The sequence below is a fragment of the Mauremys mutica genome, chromosome 18 (genome assembly GCF_020497125.1).
Source record: "Mauremys mutica isolate MM-2020 ecotype Southern chromosome 18, ASM2049712v1, whole genome shotgun sequence".
Classification (NCBI taxonomy): domain Eukaryota; kingdom Metazoa; phylum Chordata; order Testudines; family Geoemydidae; genus Mauremys; species Mauremys mutica.
Genome location: NC_059089.1, coordinates 25070711 through 25094779, shown reverse-complemented (window position 1 = coordinate 25094779; position 24069 = coordinate 25070711). Strand labels below are relative to the sequence as shown.

The window sequence follows — 24069 nt, the reverse complement described above, 5'->3', positions numbered from 1 at the left end:
AAATCCAGGCCTCTTTCTGGTGAGATTACTCCATTATCAGGGGATAATGGATAATGTATTGGCTAATGTGTATGAGAGCACCACCGTGTCCTCAGATGACAGAATGTCAGACCTCATCTGATTTGTGGTATCATGGTGGTCCCCTGTATTGTCAGACCCACCAAGCTGACATGGCTGCTGCTAGATGTAAAAGCAGCAAAGAGTCCTGTGGCACCTGATAGACTAACAGACATATTGGAGCATGAGCTTTCATGGGTATCCGACGAAGTGGGTATTCACCCACGAAAGCTCATGCTCCAATACGTCTGTTAGTCTATCAGGTGCCACAGGACTCTTTGCTGCTTTTACAGATCCAGGCTAGCACCCCTCTGATGCTTGATGTAAGAGTTTCTTCAAGTAAAAACATTTCATAAATATTTTTTCCCATCATAGTTCTACATATGAACTAATGGGTCTATAGCTCCTACAGGGAATATGTGTCTGAGCTTTATTACACAAGGATTGCTTGAGCAAATATCTCTAGATGAGGGGCTCTCTAGGATATAAATCTGTGTTTGGCAGCACACAGAAACTTTCAATTTCCCTTGACCTTACAAGAGAGAGGGTTTTTATAAATTCAGGCTTGTTTGTCCCCTGCCACTAGATCTAACCTGCAATAAACAGCATGATACATGCTCCTTCTGCTGTGCTATTGCTACCTTATTACTACTCAACCTATACTTTACTCCCTTACCTTGCAGTAGAGGAATACTACATACAGTCTGACTTCACGCCATACAGTACATACCATCCCCATTTATCTCAACAAGAAATGAAGGTTTTATGCATGTAGCATAAAGCAAACCAGTTATCTGGTGTATGACTGGGTAGAGGTAGGTAGTGAATTATTAACCTTTTAGAAACATGGCTCTATCAAAACTTTATATCAAAATACTCCTATGCAGTCATTTTGTTTGGCATCTTTGGGGCATTTCCAGTGCTCAAAAAGCTAGTCAATGTTCGGGCCCATGTCAGCTAAATCCATGGTTTTCCTTCAGCATTTCTGACATCTGTGATGAAAAAGCTCTAACATACATTACAAAGCATTGTCCCAGGGGGGTAGATGGCTCAGGAGGCTGATAATAGGATAAGGAGCCTTTCACTTTTAGGTCACCAGTTTAAATCCCACCCTAGCTGGCAGTCATTAGCAGTTGCTACCATCTGGTGGCTGTTTGGCGATCCGTGTGACATGAGTTGTGAATCATAATTGTAGTGTGAGAGGTGTTGGTGAACAGCTGTCATCACTAAAACCACCACTAGAATTGGCACCCTTTTAGGCAGTCTCAACAGAGACACCAAAGACTGAATGAGTGATGAGAAAAGAGACTCCTCTTTTCCTCCCAGAGGTGGTCCCTTCAGAAAAGGGCTTAGATGTTAGCTGGTTCGTGTGGGACATTACCATGATCTGTGCTGTATCTGATGGATAGAAGACTTCAGCCTCTGGGTCTGTGAAATCAGCAGTTCTGTATTCACACACTACAAAGATTCTTCCTGATATGAAGAGCCCAACACTAATCTTAAAAGGACACATGCATAAGGAACAACATCTGGATAGACTGTACCTGCCCAAGGCAAAATTTCCTCCTGGTACAGCTCTGCTTAAAGTCCTCCTCAGGGCTAGCATAAAAGTCATGCTCTCAGGGAATCTCCTGAGTTTTTCATTAAGAATCTGTTCAGCTATCAAGCAGCCAAGGCACTACATTTAATAGCCACCTGGCGATGACTGACACTTTCTTAGGTAGAGTCTTCCCCTAATTAATCTCTCAGTGCCCTGCAGGGAGTAGATGTCAGAAGGATAGATATTGCAATTGGATTTTTAAAAGATGTGGCTAATTTTATGATCTCAGGTGACTCTATGCAGGCTGCTATAAGATGTCATCAGGCTGATTAAACTTCATGCTTTGTGATGTGCACTGAGTCGCTGTCCACCTGTGGGAAAGGGTCACCCCTGCTCCTACTTCAGCAGAATCATATGATTAGCCAGGTACATTGTTTTCTATTTGCCCCTTTTCTGTGAAACAGGAGGTGGTGATGGCGGATGAAGATGGGATACCAATCTTTAGACACAGTCTTGTTCCTAAAATCTGACCTACTCTGGTAACTCCTGGAATCCTAGCTTCTGTACTTAGAATTCCTCAGGTAGCATTTTAATTTTCCTGACAGTGCTTTTCCTTTCTACTTCCCACCATTGTCTAGATGTCCCTTTAAAAATAATATATATATATATATATATACGGGGCGACTCTAGGAATTTCGCCGCCCCAAGCACGGCGGCACGCCGCGGGGGGGCGCTCTGGCGGTCGCTGGTCCCCGGCTCCGGTGGACCTCCTGCAGACGTGCCTGCGGAGGGTCCGCTGGTCCCGCGGCTCCAGTGGAGCATCCGCAGGCACGCCTGCGGGAGGTCCACCAGAGCCGCCTGCCGCCCTCCTGGCGACAGGCAGAGCACCCCCCCGCGGCATGCCGCCCCAAGCACGCGCTTGGCGTGCTGGGGTCTGGAGCCGGCCCTGTATATATATATATATATATATATATATATATATATATATTTTATTAAAGTGATTCCTCCTCACCTCCCATTTAGCCCTGTCCCCTTTGCCACATAAATAACATGATTCCAGTGACTGATAGCATGGTCTGAGCTACCATCTTGGCCTGAATTCTAATTAGTTCTGGAGATCCTTGTTTCTCACACAGAATATTTTATTTTTTTGTAACAGAATAGTGTGGCGCACTTTCTGGAGTAACAAATAAATTTCCTAGCAGATTGCAGTGCCACCTACAGGCTAAGTGAAAACATGTCATCCAAGATTTTTTGTTTTCTATTTAACTTTACTAATCGCAAAAAGAAGACATACTTGTGTTATTTAAAAAGCTATTCTTCAGGTTCTCCCAGGAGTTTTCAGAGTCATTGTCTTTCTTGAATTAATATTTTGATATGTTTGATTTAATTGTGCATAAACCAAAGTATTATATTTGCTTATTTTATATATCTATAAGAGCAATTGTTTTCACTGAAAAATGCCAATTTTCATGCTATCCATCTGATCCATTAAAATAACTTGGGTAGTTCTTTGTTTGGGGAGTTCAATGTCTTGAATCTGATCTATACACTTACTGGCAATCTGTGCAGATCCCAGAGCACTGGTGTAATGAAACTCACTTTATTAAGAGTATTGCTGTGTTCTGTATTAGCTTCAGTTTCTGAGTCATCTCAGTATGCAAAGCATTACAATCCTCTAGTCTCAAAGTGACAAAGGCCAGCTCTGTATCAGCTAAATTAGGTATGTCGGATTAGTAGCTTAATTAACAATTTTCTTACATACTAGATTCACACTTTGAAATTGGACCTCCTTAAGTTCTGTCCTTGTTTATATCAATCTTACAGTAAATGATTCAGGTACTTTCTGATGAAGACGTCAGTTTGGCAAAGCTGGAAAAGGTTGTTCTCTAATGGCAGAACAGATACAGCCAAGCTATGAGCCTATAAATTTCCCCACATTGCTTTGCCAAAGGTCTTACCTCTGCCAGCACATTTATTCTCTGAAGCCCGTTCAGTGCATCGTCCCTCTGTTGACCCTGTGAACAAGGGGGCCAATTAATGATGGTGATTTTGGGGATGATTTTAGATCCTGAGCTAGACTATATCCAACCCATTTTATGTTAGACTGTGAACAGCCTTTATTTTATTAATTATTATTATTATTATTACTATTTTATTTATTTATTATGCTACCAAGCCATCCATCAAGAAAGCCAAGTCCAGCAATTCCTTTTCAGCAACAATTAATATGTAGGTTACTAAGAAAGACCAGGCTGATTTTGGAGTGTGTGTATTTTGAAGGAGATATAAAGGGTTTAGAAACACAAGTGCCCTCCAAGATCAAGATTCCTGAACAGCCAGTTCTGTTTTAGTACAGGGTTAATGTAGGAGACTGTCATTCTGCAACCACAGGAATGGCGGCTTCCTGTGCTGCTCTCTTATTGTGCACCTTCTTGAATTATTATTTTTAGGCAAGCAAAGGACATGTCTGACTCTAAGGAGATGTTATTATTCTAGTGCACACGTCTAATCTCAGCACGAGTCATTTCAGAGAAAGGGAAAGGAAATCCACCATGAAGATGAAGAGCCTCAGTCACTGCTGCAGAACATTGTACTGGCTTTGGCCTAGTGGAACTGTGCCTGTGATGAATCTTGTCAAGCCCAAACTAGAGTGGCTAATAAGAAATCACACCACTTTACTCTTCCCCTCTATCTCTCCTATTCTACATGGCCCATCTGTAAAAGCCAGACTGGCAGGAGGGTTGGGAAAGGGGGAGGTCAGACTGTGCGTCTGCTGGGCTGTACTAGATTATTAAAACGTATCCTGAAACTAAAGACAGAGATTTGATAATCCTTGTCTAAGGGTGAATGTTCCTTGGCTGGCCTGGGATTTTTGTGGGGAGGTCATCCTTTCCGTCACTGAAAATGTTCACTGCAAAGGAGAGAGACAAAGATCCCTACACAGGGTAACTTCCACATTTGCTGGGGGGATGCATATGCTCCCTGATAATCGTAAAGGGATTAATTTGCAGGCCTCACTCTCTGCACACCATGCCAAACATTGCCCCCAGTAAGTCCTCCCATGAAAGCCTTCTGTGACACTGCACCCCATATTCTTCAGTCATATTATTATATGATTATGACATAGTTATGATGTATTTTATGCAGGTCATGTGATATGTCACTGAAAATGTTATGATTTGCTGAATATGATTATCCTATTTGTATGCATGTATCATTTTTGTATCTGAAGTTATCAATATTGACTATGTCTCTATTTCAAACATAGTTACACCTGGAGAACACCCACTAGACAAGATACTTTCATTCTAGCTAGTGGATGGGGAATGGGCCATTAAGAAAACAATATGCCTTAGGAGAAGCTTATGTCCCACCTGCGGAGCAGACAGCCTCCAGTAATGGCTGATTTGACTCTGCAAGGACGTACGATGAGACCACGTCTCTAGACTCCATCCTGGGATGTCAGTGTTTTTCCACAGATGAGGCTGGGAACCAAGCTTAGAAACAAAGGGTTCCCACCACATGCAAAAGCGATATAAGGCGGGGCGTGACATCATCTGGTGTTCTTCGCTCCCCACACCAGCAGACTCCTGGAAACACCTGAGGAACAAAGACTGAACTGGGGAGGTGCTGGACCCCGGCTAAAGGGATTTTTGGCCTGTGAATGGAACCCCTGGGGATTCCAAGCTGTAAGCAAGTGCAGCTTGTCCCTTAAGCTGCTGCAGTTCAGGTGGCTGTAGTACATTAGGTATCCCACTAGTATTGTGGGTCCACCAATCAGCCCTTCTTCCCCTGTCCCCCAAAAGAAATGCCCCACAGGACAGGAGGGATTCCTGAGCGTTTGGCACCCAGGACACGGCGTGGCTGCAGTCCTTTTCTTTTTTTTTTTTCCCACTTCCAAGATGGCTACCTTGATAGCTTCAGGTCTATTGGCTCAGAGCTTGCCTCCTACTTCCAAAATGGCCTCCTTCATAGCTTCAGTCCTACTGGTGAATAGCTTTCTGCCCATTGCAAAGATGGTAGCCGGAGCCACAGTCACGTGACCATAGCCAAGGGCTACGCCCCGCCCCTCGCATCTGTGATTTCCCCAGGGGAGGGAGAGGGCTGGGAGGCGAGATTGCCTTTGACGTTGATTGGTCCTTTGCAGTCTCCGTCTCGGCCGTTGCCAACCACCTGAGCGAACATGGCAACCGGCGCCGCCCGGAGGGACGCGGCAATGACAGCGGCTGGAGGGGCCCGGGGCAGCTCTGCCGCCTGGTAATGGAGTCGGCCGGGACCGAGCCCGAGAGCTGCCCTCCGGCCCCGGAGCCGCCAGGGTCCCCGGCCCTCCCCGCCGAGGAGCCGGAGCGGAGCGAGGCCGCCCCGGAGCCCCAGCAGGAAGCCGAAGGGGTCCCCCCGCCGGCTCAGGGCAGGAGGCCCAGCGGCCCGGGCTCGAAGGGTCAGGCCAAGCGGTGCGGTGCGGGGAAGGGGGGCCGGGCCAAGCGGGGCTCGACCCGCCGTGCCGGGGAGGAGGGAGGCCGGCTCGCCCGGCGGGCCCATGTCACCGTGGACAGCTCCAAGGCCAAGACCTCGCTGGAGGCGCTGAAGCTCAGCTTGCGGCAGCTCCGCTGGAGGGAGGTAAGGGACCGGCTCCCCCTCCCCAGGCCTCCCGCAGACCCTGCCTGGCTGGCTCCCCCGGGGCACGGCCTGCGCGCTCCAGGGCCCGGGCTCCCCAGCGGCTCTTCCTCCCTGCCGCCCGGATCTCCCGTCGGGCTGCTCCGAGCCTTCCCCGAGCTCTGTGCTCCCTCAGAGCCCCCCGGGACTCCTCTCTGCGCGGCCCCCTTCGCCCCAGCCGCTTTCCTTCTGCCCGCTCCAGCATGCCTCTGTCAGCCCCCGGATCTCTGCTAGCCCAACAGTGCTCTGTAAGCCCCGCTCCAGTAGCTGGCTCTCCCACCCCATTTCCCCCCAGTAGTTCTTCTGTCATCCAGTCCAGGGATGCCGCTTGTGCAAAAACGGGCTCAGTAGCAAAGGTTGCCATCCGTTTGAAGGAGTCTTCTGGCTGTTGTTTTGACGTTTCTTGTATTGTACAATTAGATATCAGATCACGTGACTGGATTTTAAAAGGACTTGGTAACTTTGTGATTATTAATACCTTCTGTGATTATGCATGCTAAAATAGGGTAATCGGATTTCATGCTTCCTGGGTTAAATTGACCATTGTAAGAAGGGGCAAGAAGGAAACTTACCACTTGAATACAATTGCCTGCTGCATTTTGTTTCCCTCCCCAAAGAAATGTTAAATATAGGTCACTGCCATCTATAGAAAATGAGGCCTTGATGGACCAGAGATCTCATCTGATATGGCAGATTCTCTATGTTATGTTGTAAAAGTAAATTCAGATATAGGTGAGCTTGAAGTCACGATAAAGAACATTTTGTATTAATAGAAAAATGACAATGTTAAACAGTTTAACAAAATACCTGTCATTGGCTTTTTAAAATGACTAAACCTGGAGAGGGTAGGAACTTCCTTGAAAGGGTTGTATGGGGGAGAGAATAAAGATAATATTTAAAATTTCACATGATAAACACTGAAATAGTTCAGAAATATTCCCCAATTGCAAAATGTTAATCAGGTCTCAGACCCTAAAGACTTCTCACCTGCACTGGTTGCATGGCTCCATGGAACGGAGCTGATAGGTCTCTTATAGCCGGCCACTTCCCCAAGGATCTCTATAATGGGGTTGGGGGCACAGAGATGTAATAAGGCCTGGGAATGCATTCTCTTTTCACCTGGAGCCCTACAGAGTTTGGGGGTGGGGGGGGGAGGAATGTTACATGGCACATCTTCCCCATTTCATTGCTGCCTTTGACATGCCAGCTTCTCCCTGATCCCCTCCTGCCCTTCATCCCACAGATGATCCCATAGCTCCATGGAGGTAGCTTCCCCCTCTTCCATGTGGGAAGGAGAGAACTTTGCATGGAGGAGGCCCTCCCTGTATAGATCTGAGGGATGCAGTCCGGTCCATATTACTCCTAACAGAACTGGACATTTGTAACCCCAAAAAACTATTTTCTGGAGGATTGGTGCAGAGTAGATCTGACTCTCCTGTTCCTTTATAATATTCAGAATGCTGTAGGTTCCCTTCAACACAAAGTCCGACACATTCCCTGACATGAAAAACTTGGATATTACTTACTCTAATAATATGTGCATATAACATTAGAATCAGTTGTTTTCTTCAGTCTAACTTTTGCCTTGTGCTCATGTATTGTATTGTTAGACAGTTTTAGGTAGCATTAATTATCAAGTAATGACATTGCAGGGTGGTCTATTAGGTAGAATAGGACTGAACACTTCTGATAACTTTACTTTTCCTCAGTTTCTTGTGTGAGTTACTTATAAATTGAAAACTGAGAAGTATTTCTTCATTAACTCTTATTCTGTATATTTCTTTAAGGTAACGTAACATTGCATTGCATAGATTTGTTACGACTGCCAACAATTTCAGTGACTGCTTTTATATTTAGTAACACTGCAATATAATCATTGTGGTAGTTGTATTCTAGCTAGTATGTGTGATAACACTAGAAAAACTTTTCAGTATTTGCAGATTCAAAATCTGATTTTTGCAATGGGAAGTAGGTGATGAAATAATGCACTTATCTTAAAGTATAAACAGAATCCTGTAGAGTTCATGTTAAACCACATGGACTTTCTGACACTGCAGTGATCGGGTCTGTAGGTGAAATTGTAGCACTCTTAAAGCCAGGATTTCAGCCCATATATTATACGTACAGTGATAGATTACAAACACTGATTAACTGATCCAGCGTGTGAAGTTGATTGGATAAAAAAAAAAAAAGGTCTAGTCAGTGGGTGCTGGAAACCACTTTTCATTATTAGTTTTGACTCAGGCACTGGACAACAGAGTTTGTAAACCAAGATGAATTTCATACAGTATTTTTAAATACATCCCTGCTCCTGTTTCCTATTATTTGATATGTATATACTTAAAACATTATGGAAACAGAATCTATTGTATTTCAGCCTTTTATTTTTTAAATCTTGTTGCAGAAAATCAATCTTCCCTTGCATAAAAGCCCAAATCATCATCTTATGTGCACACTACAAAATAGGAACAAAAATCAATGGTGTGAAATTATTACCTGATAGATTTGCTCCTTGTTACACTGATACATAGGTGCACCTGTTGAGTGTCCACCTGCAGCTTCTCTCCAGTCTTTTTGTAGGTAAAGAGCAGAACAGCGGTGTTCTACCATTTAATTTGTCTGCTGTAGAGTTAAAGTTTATACAAGACTCATCCACATATTACTGTAATGAGTGCTTCTGAAAGTCTGATAAATACTAAAATTAACTGATAAACTTGGCTGAGTATAAATGTAATCCACAGGACTAAATTTATGTCCCTTATGTTTGACCTGTTTTGAGCATCTGATTCCCCAGATTGCTCAGTCTTATGTGTTCTGTCCCAGAAACGGAACTATGCACACCCTATTGTTTTCCTCTTGAACATGTACATTGTATTATCAGCATTCTCCTTCCAGCTCTTTATCCCATAGTAGCAATCACTTTGACTTTGCTTAATCTTTATTGATGGAGACAATAAACAAATATCCTTTCTCCTCCACCCATTAATTCAGTCAATATTTTTCATTTAGTCTGCCTTGCTTCTCTCTCTGACCTCTTTTCCTTTCTTCTTAATAATGGCTTTTCAGCCAAAATAGTGCCTCTTAAGGCATTTGGCTATACCACTTACAGTCAGTCATAATTCATTCTGCCCAAACAAGTCCTTATAATAAATTTGTATGGGTTTGCAACCCACTATAGTAAAGTCTCTTTTCAAGTGTCTTTTCTCTAGTTCATCAGAGAAGATCTGTGCCTGTTTTGAATGATATACTTATAACATTTTGCTTTCTTTCTCAGATTCTGTTACTTCTGCGTGACTGACTGAAATTTGTGAGCCTAAAGCTCAGATAGAAAGACGAGGGATGTTAAATATTTAGTAGATTAGCTGGAGGTGTTTATGATCTTAAGTTTCTGTAGTAGGAACTTTATCACAATAAAAGGATTGGTCCTCCCTTAAAGTGATAGAAACATGATAAGAAATGAAGTGTACGTCCAAAATATGTGAACAAATTTTAATGTGTGACAAACACAAAATTTCAGGTAGAAGAGGGGGTTGAATAAGGAATAGTGGTGACAGTTTAGGCTATGTCAGTATAAGTTATGTCACTCAGGGGTGTGAATAAGCCACTTCCTGAGTGACACAGGTTACACCAACCTAAGCACTGGTGTGAATAGCGCTATGCAGGTGGGAGAGCTTCTCCCACAAACATAGCTACCGCCGCTTGCAGGGGCTGGAGTAATTATGTTCATGGGAACGCTGTCTCTTAGCGACGCAGTGTAGTGGAGCCATAGCCTTAGAATGCCAACTATAGTGTGCGTAATCCCCAAATTAAATCTACTGGATTGGAATAGATTTTTGATTAACACACCCATCCAGGTCATACATGCTAAGTTTGCCATTTTAAAACAAGCCCTTCTAGTTTTTCATTTATCTGAATACCAAAAATTTTAATATTCAGTTATTGGCAGGGATCCTGGAAATCCATTTGTCACAGAAGGATGTGGAAAAATGCAGAATTTGTGTTTTTACAGAGAATCTTTTGTTTTTACGTTTTGTGAAAAAAATAAAAACATCTACTGTGGAACCCCAATTATCTGATCTAATTGGGTCTGGGGCCAGATCAGATAATCAAAAATTCAGAGAATGGGCGGGGCTTAGGCTGTCAGTTTAAAAATTGTAAATACATCAATAAAATGTGTTCAATGGATGCCTATATATATTGTGGGTAGGGAAACTAAAGTTCAGCATTTGGATTTTTGTTTTTTATTGATGGGTTTTTTTTTTTTAAATCATGGAAAACTAGGATCCCTGGTTATCAGGTAGTTTAAATGACATGATATACCATAAAGAGAGAGACAAGGTAGGTGAGGTAATATCTTTTATTGCACCAACTCTTGTAGGTGGAATGGATAAGCTTTTGAGCTTCACAGAGCTCTTCAGGTCTGGTGAAGGTAAACAGGGAGTCTGAGCAGGATAATTAGTCAAAATAGGAGGCAGTTTCATCTTGCTGTGGCATCTGATCAGGGGGTTATTTTTTAAGCCTTTTGCTTCTTCGTTGGTCCCAGATTAAGGCACCTTTTTCCCTTTGAGCAGCGGCTGAATCTTATGTGCAGTGCAGGCTCATAGGGACCATATTATACTCAGGCTGCACTCTGGTCACTCATACCATACTATTGTTATTCTACACCAGGGGTCGGCAACCGGTGGCTCGCGGCTTGCCAGGGTAAGCACCCTGGCGGGCCGGCCCGGTTTGTTTATCTGCCGCGTCGGCAAGTTCAGCTGATCGCGGCTCCCACTGGCCGCGGTTTGCGGTCCCAGGCCAATGTGGGAGGCAGGAAGCGGCGCGAGCCGAGGGATGTTCTGGCCGCGGCTTCCTGCCTCCTGCATTGGCCTGGGACCGCGAACCGCGGCCAGTGGGAGCCGCGATCGGCCGAACTTGCCGACGCGGCAGATAAACAAACCGGGCCGGCCCACCAGGGTGCTTACCCTGGCGAGCCGCGAGCCACCGGTTGCCGACCCCTGGTATAAAGGCAGGAGTGATGATAAAATAAACATGAAGATAAGCAAACAAATCTGAGCAAAGAAAACTGCAGTAACTTGGATCGAAACCAGCTTATTATTAAATAGGGATGCCAGTGCTGATTCACTGACTTGTATGGGTTTTAGAAGGATTCATAGTGCCTGGGGCAAGATGGGATTAGAGCTCCTTTCTGACCTGACCCCTTGTAGCCCCAGCACATAAGGGGTTCTGTCCCTTATCCCTCCTTGATTTCTTTCACCCTCGCCTTTCTTTGACCACTGCTCTCCTGTTTTCTTGCAACCTCCCTCTCTGTGTTCTCTGTTTTTTTGCTACCCTGAATATTCTTCTGATCTTTAAGTCTTCCAAAATCCTTAGCAAGTCCAAGCTCCTCATAGTCTCTCTGTGAGCTATTCTCTCAACATCTTCCCTGCAGTGGCTCCTGCATCCTTTCTCTATGGCTGTTTCAGGCATCAGTCAGACATGCCTCTTGTTGTGTTAATCAAGACTGACTTGCTGTTGAACAGTTCATTTTATGGGTGTCCCCAAGCCCAGAACAGCTGCCTTCTGGCTCCTAGGTGGTGGCCCTGACAAAGACACCAAAGTATTCACTGGCCATTGTATTACAACACTTTCCATTGGGCACATAGTTCTGTTATGAGTCCTTGCTAGTCTTCTGCACTGGACTGCAGCTCCAGCTAGTACACTGGTTAACACACCTTTCTGTATTAGTTGCATCATGGTAGTTGCTGCATCCTTACACTTAAAAGTGCTCTGGAGACTTGAAAACTTGCCTTCTTAAGAGCTTCACAGCTTTGTAGTACAGATCTCCTGATTATCAAAGCCCTCAATTTTTATGAAGGATTTGGATATCTCTGAGAACTTTGTAAAATTAGATTTACCTGTATTGAACAGCATATATTATGCTTTTTCAGTAATCACTTACCTAAACCATTGCAGTTCTTTCAGAGTTTTCTGTATTGATTTCAAACTGGCTGTTTAGATAGCTTTCCTGGTTGCTTCCAAAGCCTTTTTCTGTTTTTATTAACCCCTTAGGCATCAGAAGTCTTTCTCCTTCATGTCCTGTAGTATCTTGGTCATGTTGGGACTGTTATACTGTGTCATGGAAGAACCTCTTGGAGGGAGGGACTGAGAGTTTAGGACACTTGGTGAGGTCCATGTCCACTTCACTTGATTACCTTTGCATACTCTCCAGAGGGGGAAGGCGAAGGTGGTGGTGGTGGTGGTGGTGGTGGGAATCAGAAGGAGCAGGCATATAGCCTTCAGACCTCCAAGAATCCTCTTTAAATTCCACTTCGAGTACTTTATTCTGGCTCCTGCAGTTGCTGTTGGTTGCAGCATTCTTTACTTCTGGTCCTAACCTGTTCTGTACTGTTTTCTTGTGTGTGCCAATTACCATGTTTCATCCTAGAGGTGGCTACAGCTCAGTAGTGAGTAAAATGATTTCTATAGATCACTTTTAAAGTGCTTTAGAATCCTTTGGGATCAAAGGAGCTATTTCAATATAATGATTTTAGATTGAAAATAGCTGAGATGTCTAACCTAACTTAATGGACAGTTTTAGTGTTGTCTGAAACTTTAGTGGTAAACAGTAAGCCCAGTTGTCTGTTACCCTGCACCATTTACACCAGGGCAAAGTGGGTAGCAATTTATATCCACTTTACACTGGTATAAATAACTACAGAGTACAGGACCACGGAGAATCAAGCACAATATCTTTCTGAAATATCAATATTAATTTGTCATTCATGTAATAATATTAAAGGCTTCTAATGAGAATAGGAATCTAAAAGCAATACTCTGTATTTATAACTGGAAACAACGAATGTCATATAAAAACTGAAGCACAGCATTTTACATTAATAAAACACTTGTAGAAAAGTGGACTCTTCACTTATTGAAGCTCTGTTAATTTATACTTCCATATAAATAAATGTGTTATGCAGGATTGTTACCTTTACAATGACAGATTAATATTGAAAAGGAAAAAAGTTTGATTTTCTGGGAGACATTTTATTTCTGAATCTGTTTAAAAAGAACCCTCCCATCCAGTCCCAAACAAACCACATTTTCTTCCCCTTCTTTTTCCAGTGGATTCACTTCTTTAGGAGATATTTTCACTTCCTTTAAATATGCTGTTACTAACATCTTAAAAACAATACAGAGAAATGTAGCAAAATGTTTCTTGGCCTGTTTTGACATCTGATGTTTGTGTTGTCATCAGTGTTTACAAGGGAGTATTTAGCAAGTGGGTTAAAAAAAATTGATTAAAAAAAAAAAAGTTTGAATGCCAATAGGAGGAGCCATTGGGCTGCTCCAGATGACAGTTCTTCTGTTGTTCCTTTGTTGTCTTTTTGCACATTATAAGTTGTCATTTGGTCTCTGTATGATTTTGGCATTTTTTTTTAATTGCTTGAGGCTGCCCATAAAGGTTCCCACAGCATTTTACCGCTTCTAATTGCCTCTGGAAGGTTTCTAGGTAGACATAGCCTTAGTATGAAACTCCATAACACCGCTAGCCTTCAGGAGCCAAGTCCAAGGGAGTGCCCAGTCTAATAAACATTGAGAAAACCTAAAGCTAGAGACTTCCACAAATGAGATCGTATTATTTTCTTTAAGAGCCACTGATTTTAGTACAATATTAAGACTAGATAGTGGTGGAAGTTTTAGAGCAGGGCTCCGCCAACAAGCGACGTCATTTCAGCGGATGCTCGACCGCTGCCACGGTCCTTCATCTGGCACCCGCCAGACGAAAAGGTTGAGGACCACTGTTTTAGAGGCCAGGACCTTAGCGAAAGTGTGCATAATTATTAATATATATTACTATGTATAAAATAAAATGATTTAACACATGTTGAGGGGGCCTGTTAGATGTATTCTGCTTCTGCTCAATTTTTTGAAGCTGTTTTTATTTTCAGCAACATTTACGTAATTCAGAAAGAATTGCTGTTTGCTGAATGATTTGTCTTCCTTTGCTGTATGTAATTAATCTACGGAATTCTAGACTGATGTCTTTGATTCAGTTTTGTGTATTTGTTTGCAGTACAGCTGTGCACTTTCAGTTGCTGATTAGGTAGTGGGCAGCCACCAGAGAAACGCATGTATCCAATATGTTGTGTAGATATTGTGACTTCTGTATTCAGAAAGACTATTTGTTGTAAATTAGTCACTCATTTTCCATCTTTCTCTTATATGACAATTTATTTTTCTTTTCAAAGTTCAGACAACTTTAAATAGTGCTGTTCTTCATGATTAAGAAATTTCAAACTAAAAATACCATGATAATTCCTGCATGTTTTAAAGGCTTCATTTTATGGTAGGGCCAGTTGTGGCTATTTGATAAATCCCAAACAGATGCTGCTTTTGGCTAGTTTGGGAGAGATTCTCTCTCTCTCTCTCCCCCTTTTTTTTTTTAATGCTCTCATGTGGCTTTGAAGCTCACTTTAACATTAGTGGGAGTTCATCACACACTGTCTCTAAGGCCAGGAAAATAGACACACAAAAGGAAAATAAAATGGTAATACTGTTTACAAAAAAAAACCCATTTTAAATTCCATTACAAAGCACTTGGAGGTATTTAATCACTTTGAACTGGCTGACCATTTGTATCCTGACTGAGTATAGGACACAAAGGACTAGTTTCTCCATAAGGATGTTGGGAAGGGAGTTCTGTACTGTAAATGCATACTCCAGGGACACATTTTCCTCCAATTATAGTAGTATTTCAGTCAAAGTACATTAAATGTATGCTACCATTGTTACAATGGAATTCTGGAATGATTTTATTTCATTAGAATTGTTGTATATTGAATACTAAATGTTGAACATATATTTTCACCTTCAAAGTCTGGTACCATACCATCAGATTTGAATTTGTTTCCTCTTATGAAATAATTATATAAAGAAGGGACAAGAAAAATGTAAATTAAGATTTTATACTAATAAGAGCTGAATATTCTGTTTTGGTACAATGGAGGAGAGTGAAGAAAGTGAAATCTATTGTTTAGCTGATACATGTATATGGGTTAGAAAAGACAAGAAATATGGAACAGAGATTAAAAATGAGCAACACTAAAATCTAATGATCCAAGAAACAAATTACTTTTAAGCAAGGCTACACTATCTGTGTTAGACATTGACAATAGTACCGCCAGCGTCTTTGTACACTTGTATCACTGATGCGAGTACAGCTCTGTGAATAGTGTTTAACTTCTATTACAGACCCACCAGAGGGACCACAAACTGTTTCTTGTGGGAGCCCTGCAGCCACCCACACCACCATTAAAAAAACCCAGGTTAAAAAAAAACCCAAACAAAAAAATAACGCGACTTTTTCAAACTTCTGGGCAATAAGAGTGAAAATTCTATATTACAAACTAATGATCTGGAGGTTTCCCCCTTCTCCTGCTCCAGATGAAACACCTTTTAGGTTTGCCAGGTTTTAGGCTTTAACTTCATATGTCCCCTTCTCACCTGTCCCTACCTTTTACCCTCACCTATAATTCTTAAACTAGCCTATTCCATCCTTTTATTTTGCTCCTATTTATAATATTTGATTCAAGCTGAGTTGTGTTTGCTTAAATGGCTAGCAGGAGGCACTGCTAGACTCTGCTCTCATAAAGTAGGTATCCACTTACTGATAATTTCCATTCCTAATAGTGAGCAATATTACAATGCAACATGTGCTGTTTCTTACATTCTGAACACTGGTTGCCATAGTTACAGTGGTATTTCAGAATGGCTTTGTTTCAGCAATATTGCTGCACCATTATACAAACAGCTAAACTGCATCAGCCTAATGCTATGAAGTTTTCTATGAATTTGTTTGGGAAACCCACATTATCCTGGATTTAGCATGAGAGAAGGAATAGAAGCCTAAACAATAAGGGGTGCTTTTAAAACAGTGAGAATTAGAAAAAAACATTGACAGTATGCCCATAACGACCCCTAAATTCACATCTTTAAGAGATTTTTTCATTTGGAATTTTAGAAATTAATTTTCCACTTCTGCAAGGATATTTCAAGGAAGATCATTATCTCCTCTGGGTGAAATTATAAGGATTTCTTTTACAGACATCTCTGTCAATCATTCTCAATCTTCTCCAAATATATTTTCTGTTATATGTTTGATGTAGATTTAAAGGTGAGTTGAAATGCTTTTCTTAAAGGGAAGATAAAACCGAGTTTAAGATCTCAATAAGTGTATGTATTAGAAGAACAAATGAATATATTCTAAAGCAAATATGTTCTAAAGCCAAATAACTCCTTCCTTATATCTACCAAAGCTAAAGTTGTATTTTGCATGTTTTAGATGGTATTCTCCCTTGTGGCTCAAAGAACATAATTTTCTTACATTCCCATTTCTGTTATAGGCTTCTTTGTCAGTCCTTGTAGGAGGAACACAGTCTGAGCAGTAAATTACCTTTCAGATTATCTTGTAATAACGTAACTTTTTCTGAGGCACCGATAATGTTGCACCAATTTAGCTAACCCATTGTAACTTTGTGTGTGAATGTAGCTTGCCTTTGTTGTTTAACGTATGTTAAGAGCATCTGCATACAAGGTTGCAATGGTAGCTAAATCGGTGCAACATCACACCTCTGGTATAAACCAGTGCAAATTGTGTGTGTAGACATACCTGCTTCTCTAGAATTTTGAGGGCCAGTTGCAGACAGATGTGTATGTTGGGAAGCGCTCCTATACCGTAAAGTGCATCTGGATCTAACAAGGACTGTAATGGTATAACTGACAAGAATACAGAACAGTGACTAATGTGAGAACATCTAGAACTAGTGTATCATGTCCTTGGGGGTTATAGTCAAAATAAATGTAACTTTGTTTTTGTCTAAAAAAATAAAAAAGACACTTTCTGAAACTCCTGCATTCTATGTTATAGCTTCACTATCCCTGCCCCTTATATATATCATACATATCACAAATGATGACTAGGTTGATGTTGCTGTTAGATTATAGATTATAGATCTATGATCTAACAGCAACATCAACCTAGTCATCATTTGTGATATGTATGATTATATATAAAGGGGCAGGGATAGTGAAGCTATAACACAGGATGCAGCATTCACCTCTTGTGTAACCCCATGGAGGCCTTTGCATTAGGGATCAGTTTGTCCCTTTGTGTGTTCTCTTGCTGTTACATGTTGGAAAGCTGCACTGACTTCTTGTTCTTATTTTAGAAAGAATTGTTTTGTAGCAGGGATAACTTGACTTTGTCATGCTGAATGTCAATATAGTCACTGTTTTTCATCTCATTTTGGTGTTCTTCAAATGTGGATATAAGGAAGTAGTCCGTTCCTGTGCTGCTGCTCCATAGTTAAGGTTGAAGCAAGCTTTTCATTATAAGCCTGTTTTCAAACTCTAATCCTAACTGCTCTCCAAATACATCACCATATAATCAATTGCATTTCATAACACCAAATTGATGTTCCAATTATATTAATGAAATGTAGTCCTCTACTCCAACATACTACATGATGAGAATTATCGAATTCAGCTATAGTGTCCCCTGGGACTATATTCCTTTCAAAGTCTTAACTATACATTTAATAAACAACATATAACAGTAATGAGTATGCATTCAACAGCATATTTCCAGTACAGACCAAATATGGTGACAGTCTTTAATTTGGGTGAGTGTTGGAAATTGGTTGGGGGTATTATTAGTGAATGATTGTATGGCAGTATGGAACTGACTGGGTCCTTTAACTGTTAATTTTTTGTCATTCAATTTTTTCCCTCAAAGATGTGTAGACTTTTTATAAAGAAAGTATAACTTTTTGGGTGACTGTCACAAGGCATCCCTTCTCCTGCTTTGTGAGTACTGCTGCCTAGCCTCTTCTTCTGTTTCCTAGTTACAAATCTGTGCAAGCTGTTCTCTTTCACCATGTGTGCATTTAATCTTCAGTTTTAAAACATAAAGAACCACAGGTATACAGCAGGAGTTGATTGCCACACAGCTTTCTCTAAGTCCCTTTTACTTCTTTTTCCTCCCAATTACAGTACTGAGCCAATTGCCTCATTAGCCCAATAACTGCCATGCAAGTGTCAGTATAGAAATGGGTTAATTGACTTTAATTAAATCTCCAGGCTTCCAGTACTGTAGCAACCTCAGTGCTCAGGATGCTACCTTGTTTCAGTGGGGTATAGCAGAGGAAGGTTAGCTGGACTTCACCGAAACACTATCAACCTTAAAGTTATAACGTTTTGGTTTTTTTACATAAACATTTTGTTTGGGAATAACTTTTACTCTTCAGTGATTTCCAGAAGATCATTACATTGTATAGAGACAAGGTAGGTGAGGTAAGCTCTGTATAAGCTTGAAAGTTTGTCTCTTTCAGCAGCAGAAGTTGGTTCAATAAAATATATTATCTCACCCACCTTGCGCCTCTAATATCCTGGGACCAACACTGCAAATTACATTGTATGTCATATTCAGGTACATGAAGTAATAAAAAAGGGCAGAGGAATTGTTTGAAATTCTGTAGATAGGAAGATGACTCGAAGCCAAGGGTGAAGTGCTTTGCTTTAACTTGCAGTGATGGGCCATGCCAATATGATCTGTGAGAGATAATGTGATTGCCTTGTTAGCTAGTAATCAGGGGGGCCCTGTCTGTCAATCACAGCTGAAAATGGTAATCAGCTTGGTCAAAGTTGGTTGAATAAATGAAGCCAAATTGTTTAAATATACCATAGAGAACAATAACATTAAAGCTGAGTGGAGAATGAATTATATATGCTAACACTGGTATATCAAGAAGATGGGAAAGATTCTGAGGAGGGTAATTGACAGGTTCAAATTCTGCTATCAAAAGCAACAAATAGGAAAACAATATAACTTTCATGTGTGGGAATTTTGAATAAAATTACAACAGCAAGAGCTGTGTCTTGGCTGATGCACAGGGGTGGAGCTCACAACATGCATTGCAGAATTGTAGTATGCATACCACTGAAGCAATTATTAATGCCTCTAGAGCGGACTATCTCACTGAGTGTGTCAGATTCTTGAAATGGACATGATATGCCGAATAAAATAATGGGCATAAATTAAGCTTGCACCTTGAATTTATTTGTGTCTCAGTAAATTAATCCTTCAGCTAGACACAAACAGGAAAATGGAAGAAACATATGGCTGAGACCTCAAATGTCCTAGCATTCTATGTTCCATTTGCCTATATATTCAGTAGAGGCACAGCAACAGAGAAACAGTTTGAAATTCTATGGTAGCAAAAGCTGACAAGAAGCCAAGAGTCACTTAGCTTGTCCATAACATGATGGAACAGACTGATGTGACCTGTGGGACACAGTTTAAATTATTGGCTTCCTATCAAGAGCTGGAAAAGCCTGGTCAGAGCTGTTTGACTATGATTGATTATTAATTGGGTCAGAGTTTTGAAAACAAATCTGTTCATTTTTATGCTCTCTCTCCTGGTTTTGTTCAAAGATCTTTTTTGTTCAGACTTGGAGGACATTAAATAAATGGCTTGAAGAGTTAAGATTAATTGTTTACAGGCACAGCCCCAAGTTGTTTTGTACTGAAAGCTTCAGGGACCAGATTCTCTTGTCATCTCAGCACAAGACTGCGAAGAAGGGGAGAAAGGTGGCTTTAGCCACTTTTATGGTTCCCAAATCCTGTGGCTATTGTGAATTTGCCCAGTGCCAGGCATAAATTAGAGTCCTGAGGCTGCTTATACCAGCTAACCATAGGTGTCGGTATTATCAGGGTACGAGGGATGCCTTAATAATGTCCCCTTTTCCATCTGCATCAGGTGGGCATGGAAGAAGAACCATTAAAACAGGTCTGTTCTACGTATGTATTCCCTAACAAAGAGATACTCCTCAAAGGGATGATTTAAGATGGGTTTAGCTGCCAGAGTAGGCCCAAGCGGGGCCGGTGTAACCACTAGGCAAACTAGGCGGTCGCCTAGGGTGCCAAGATTTGGGGGCACCAAAAAGCGGTGTCCAGTGTCATGGAAGTCAGCTGAGTGGGGGAGGGCGGGGAGTGAGACCTCCATAACAAATCCGCCCCCGCAGCAAGGGGCTCCGCGCAGGACGGTCAGTGGGAGCCTGCGGCAGAGAAAGGAGGAGACAGCCAGCCAGGCGTGGCAACCAGTGCAGCTGAGGGATGGAGCCGTTGGGGGAGGCGGGAGGCAGGACGCAGTCCTGAGCTCAGGTGAGCTTTGCCCTCCAATGTGCCGTGCCTGGGGCTGGGCGCAGCCGCCTCCTGGGGCGAGGGAAAGTGAAACTAAACCCTGCAGCGCGACGGAGGGGCAAGGGCTGGCGGAGGTGCCGCTTCCAAACTCCACATTATGCAGTATTCATTTTTGAAAGTTTATAATAAGCGATGCTCCAGGGGGAGAGGAGGGGGGGGGCACAAGGTGGAAGTTTTGCCTAGGGTGCAAAATATCCTTGCACCGTCCGTGGGCCCAAGGTGCTGACCTGTTTGTGTTTAAACTATATTCTGAAGTTTAAATCATGGTTTAGACACTGAAGAACCAGTGGCATTTCAGAAGAGTCAGGGTGTTAGTCCTATTTTTGGGTAAATCCAGAATTTGATTTGCGTAAATACTCACTTGATTTGCTCACAGTGGGGAAGTCCCACTCTGAGTAATGTTCTGGTGCAAAATGCAGCCATGTTCCAGCCCTGAGGTGCTTATACTTCATCCATTGTGAAATGGTTTCTGTGCAGTGTTTGTAAAATGCTTTGATATCCTCTGTAGATGAAAGGTGCTATATAAATGCAAATTTCATTCACTTCATTGCAATTTCATTTAATAAATAAATAAATTGTTCAAGTTTTTAGTGGGAAGGGCAGTCTGAGAACCAGCACAGAATTTTTATTCTGAATATACCTGTGGAGAGAAGGGTTAAGGCCACTGATTGTCTTTCAGAGCCTAACGGAATTAATTTTCACACATATAAAAACACATTTTTTTTTCCTCTTTGCAGCCTGAATAATAATGAAATGAGACCAGAGCTTTCTAGCTCTGTTATGTTGTGCATGTTACTCCTATGAATTAGGAATTGGAGAAAGGAATGCATTGCCAAATTAGTGTTTTGATTATTTTTTCAGTTATTTACTAAATAAACTGCACTTTTAATTGAAGTTGCAAATAAAGGAACAGATTTTCACTAGAAAAGTTTCAAACTTTTTTTTTTAAATTTTCTTTCTTTTGCCTAATATACATTAGTGCTAATAAGGATTTCTTTCATGGAGGGAAGTTAAACTTAACCATAAATAGCCAGACAAATTGCTGTAGTGTATATTGAGTTTAGTTAAGGGCTCAATGTGCTGTTAGTTTGTTTTTAATAGTTCAATTGTTTAAGGTCAGTGGGCGTTGATGCTAACTTTTCACAAGATAGGATCCTAAAAGTACTATGATTGGAAGCAGAAGTATAACACGTTTGTCTCAAAGTGATTTGATTTCCTAGTACAATATCTTCCTGCGAATAATTCTCTATATCACATATTTAATTAATGGCACCTACACAGATTCACAGGAGGAAAAGATGATAATTTTGAACAGGTAGGAATGACTGTGTAGTCCATTTTTCAGAAGAATAGCCCTGGAGGAGTGATTTAGAGAAAATTAGTCTATACATTTTGACCAAACAATATTTTGATTATGGGTTACATATTGTGTATTTGGGAAATTGACCTCATGAATATAGCCTGTCCTGCTAGGGTTGACTGGTTGAAGTTGAGAGGCTTTACACTGTTTTAATGCAGTGCTTAATTTTTTGAATGACTAGCTTTTGACAATAGGATGCAACAGTGTGGTATATGTAATTATGCTAAAATTACCCTTTCACATGTGTGAGTGGCTAATGCTGTAGGGATAATTTCTCTGCTCCAACTGATAAATTAAAATAAACATTTTGCCTATGATTGGTCTGTTTGCAAGCTTGCTTGTTTGTTTAACTTCAGTTATTTTTCTTTTCTTTAAAAAATACTAATATCTGGAAGAAAATGACAAATATAGATTTCTCATTCCTTCTTCCTGTATCTCCTATCACAGAGCTAAAAAGCTGTCCATTTGCTGCTAATAAAATGAACAAAATAGTATAAATAGGGCCCTACCAAATTTAGGTCCATTTTGGTCAATTTCATGGCCCTAGGATTTGAAAATTAGTCAATTTCACATTTTCAGAGGTTTACATTTGAAATTTCCTGGTGGTGTAACTGCCAGGGTTCCAACCCAAAGAAGGATGTGAAGGGGTCACAAAGCTGTTGTGTGTGTGGGGGGGGGGAGTGGGGGGGGTGTCTGCAGGATTGCCACCCTCACTCTGTGCTGCCTTCAAAGCCCAACTGCTGCCATGGAGCTTCCTGCAGCGGGGGGAGATACCTAGAGGTGGGTCTGATTCCCCCACTGAGAACAGCTGTGCAGGGGAAGAGTAAATCCCATCCCTCCCCAGCCCGGGGACTAGCAGCTGGAGCCTGGGGAACACTAGAGCCCCTAGATGGGGTGCCCTCAGCCCTGCCCCTTCTTCTCCCCTCCAATAGCTAGATTTCATGGGGGAGGGGGCTTATTTCACGGTCCGTGATATGTTTTTCACAGCTATGAATTTGGTAGGGCCTTAAATGTAAATTATAGTTGGCACCTGGTTGATACTGAAAAGTATAGTACAACTGCTTCACTTTGTATTTTAGAAATATATGTTATTTATTAAAATCTGGCAACAGGGCCAGCCTTAGGGAAAATGGCACCCTGGGCGAACTTGTATTTTGGCATCCCAGGCCCCTGTGGGCGTGGTGCCCCCCATTATTCCTGGCCTCCATGGGATCCCCAGGATCTCCATCCCCCTTTTGCTCCTAACCCCTGCACTGTGCTCCCTTTGCCCCAATCCCTGCACCCTTTCCTGTGCCCCAACCCCTGCACCCCCTCCTGCACCCCTAATTTCTGCACTGTGCCCCCTTCACCCCTAGCCCCTGCATCTCCCTCCTGTGCCCCTAACTCCTGAACCCCCCTCCTGCACCCATGTGGGGGAAACTGACCTGGATGCATGGAGCAGCAGACATTGCTGCTCATTGTCCCCCTTGAGCATTGCTCCTCCGTGCACCCTAGAGGGCTGTGGAGGGGAGCGAGGAGGGATGTCACGGCTTCCTGCGTACGGGCAGGGCAGGAGAGCATCAGTTTCTGATGCTCACCTCACAGCCCAGGTTGGAAAAGTGACACTCCTTGCTCCCCCTTAACAGCCCTCTAGTGGGCGTGGAGGAATGTTGCAGGAGACACCGTTCCCCAACCCCATGCTCCTATGCTGGGAGGAAGCAGGGAGAAATCTGCACACCCCCCTCCCCACCTGCCCAGTTTCTGACTCTATACTGGCAGCATGCCCCCTTGACCATGGCGCCCCTGTGTGGTCGCCCTGGTGGCCCACCCCTAAGGCCAACCGTGCTGGTATAGTTTGATTTTTTTTCCCTTGTTTTAAAACAATGTAAAGCTACTGTATTTAAATTTAAATATCCTGTTCTGAGCACTCAGTTTTAAGTTTGAGCCTGAGCTCAAGCATATGATTCAGTTTGGTTGAAAAGCTGCAGTCAACATTTGGAAAAAGTAATACTTTAAATACTGCAAATTTAAATTATTATTAATTTGTGTGTGTCCAGAGTTAACTTAGTAAATTAAATTTGAACAGTAATTATTTACAAAAGAGTAGTGGCAAAGAAGCCACATCTTTCTCTTGTATTTATTGAGAAAAAGAAAGTTGAATATTTTTTTAAATAGCTTTTACTTCACACACTAGCAAAGGACCCAACTTTGATATCTTACAATAAGCTCTTC

At 42.0% G+C, this 24069-nt stretch overlaps 2 protein-coding genes across 17 annotated transcripts in view; one reads left to right on the top strand and one right to left on the bottom strand.

Annotated features, from left to right (window-relative positions):
- The window catches only part of LOC123352370 (carboxyl-terminal PDZ ligand of neuronal nitric oxide synthase protein-like), a 77416-nt gene extending 71817 nt beyond the window's left edge, over positions 1-5599 (bottom strand). The window contains exons 1-3 of one of the 5 annotated variants that reach the window (XM_044992381.1): positions 5511-5595; positions 4975-5200; positions 3559-3615 (exon numbers count right to left, since the gene is read on the bottom strand). In XM_044992381.1, the coding sequence (XP_044848316.1) occupies positions 3559-3615; positions 4975-5157 (240 nt within the window). In that variant the 5' untranslated portion in view covers positions 5158-5200; positions 5511-5595. Of the gene's footprint in view, positions 1-1601; positions 1907-3558; positions 3616-4540; positions 4574-4974; positions 5201-5510 lie in introns of those variants that run through there. The other 4 variants (XM_044992385.1, XM_044992383.1, XM_044992387.1 and 1 more) reach the window with 4 other exon arrangements.
- TTLL11 (tubulin tyrosine ligase like 11) overlaps positions 2048-24069 on the top strand; it is a 226364-nt gene continuing 204342 nt past the window's right edge. For 9 of the 12 annotated variants that reach the window (XM_044992371.1, XM_044992373.1, XM_044992374.1 and 6 more), the window contains exon 1: positions 5739-6217. In XM_044992371.1, the coding sequence (XP_044848306.1) occupies positions 5861-6217 (357 nt within the window). In that variant the 5' untranslated portion in view covers positions 5739-5860. Of the gene's footprint in view, positions 2179-5738; positions 6218-18440; positions 18581-24069 lie in introns of those variants that run through there. The other 3 variants (XM_044992380.1, XM_044992375.1, XM_044992379.1) reach the window with 3 other exon arrangements.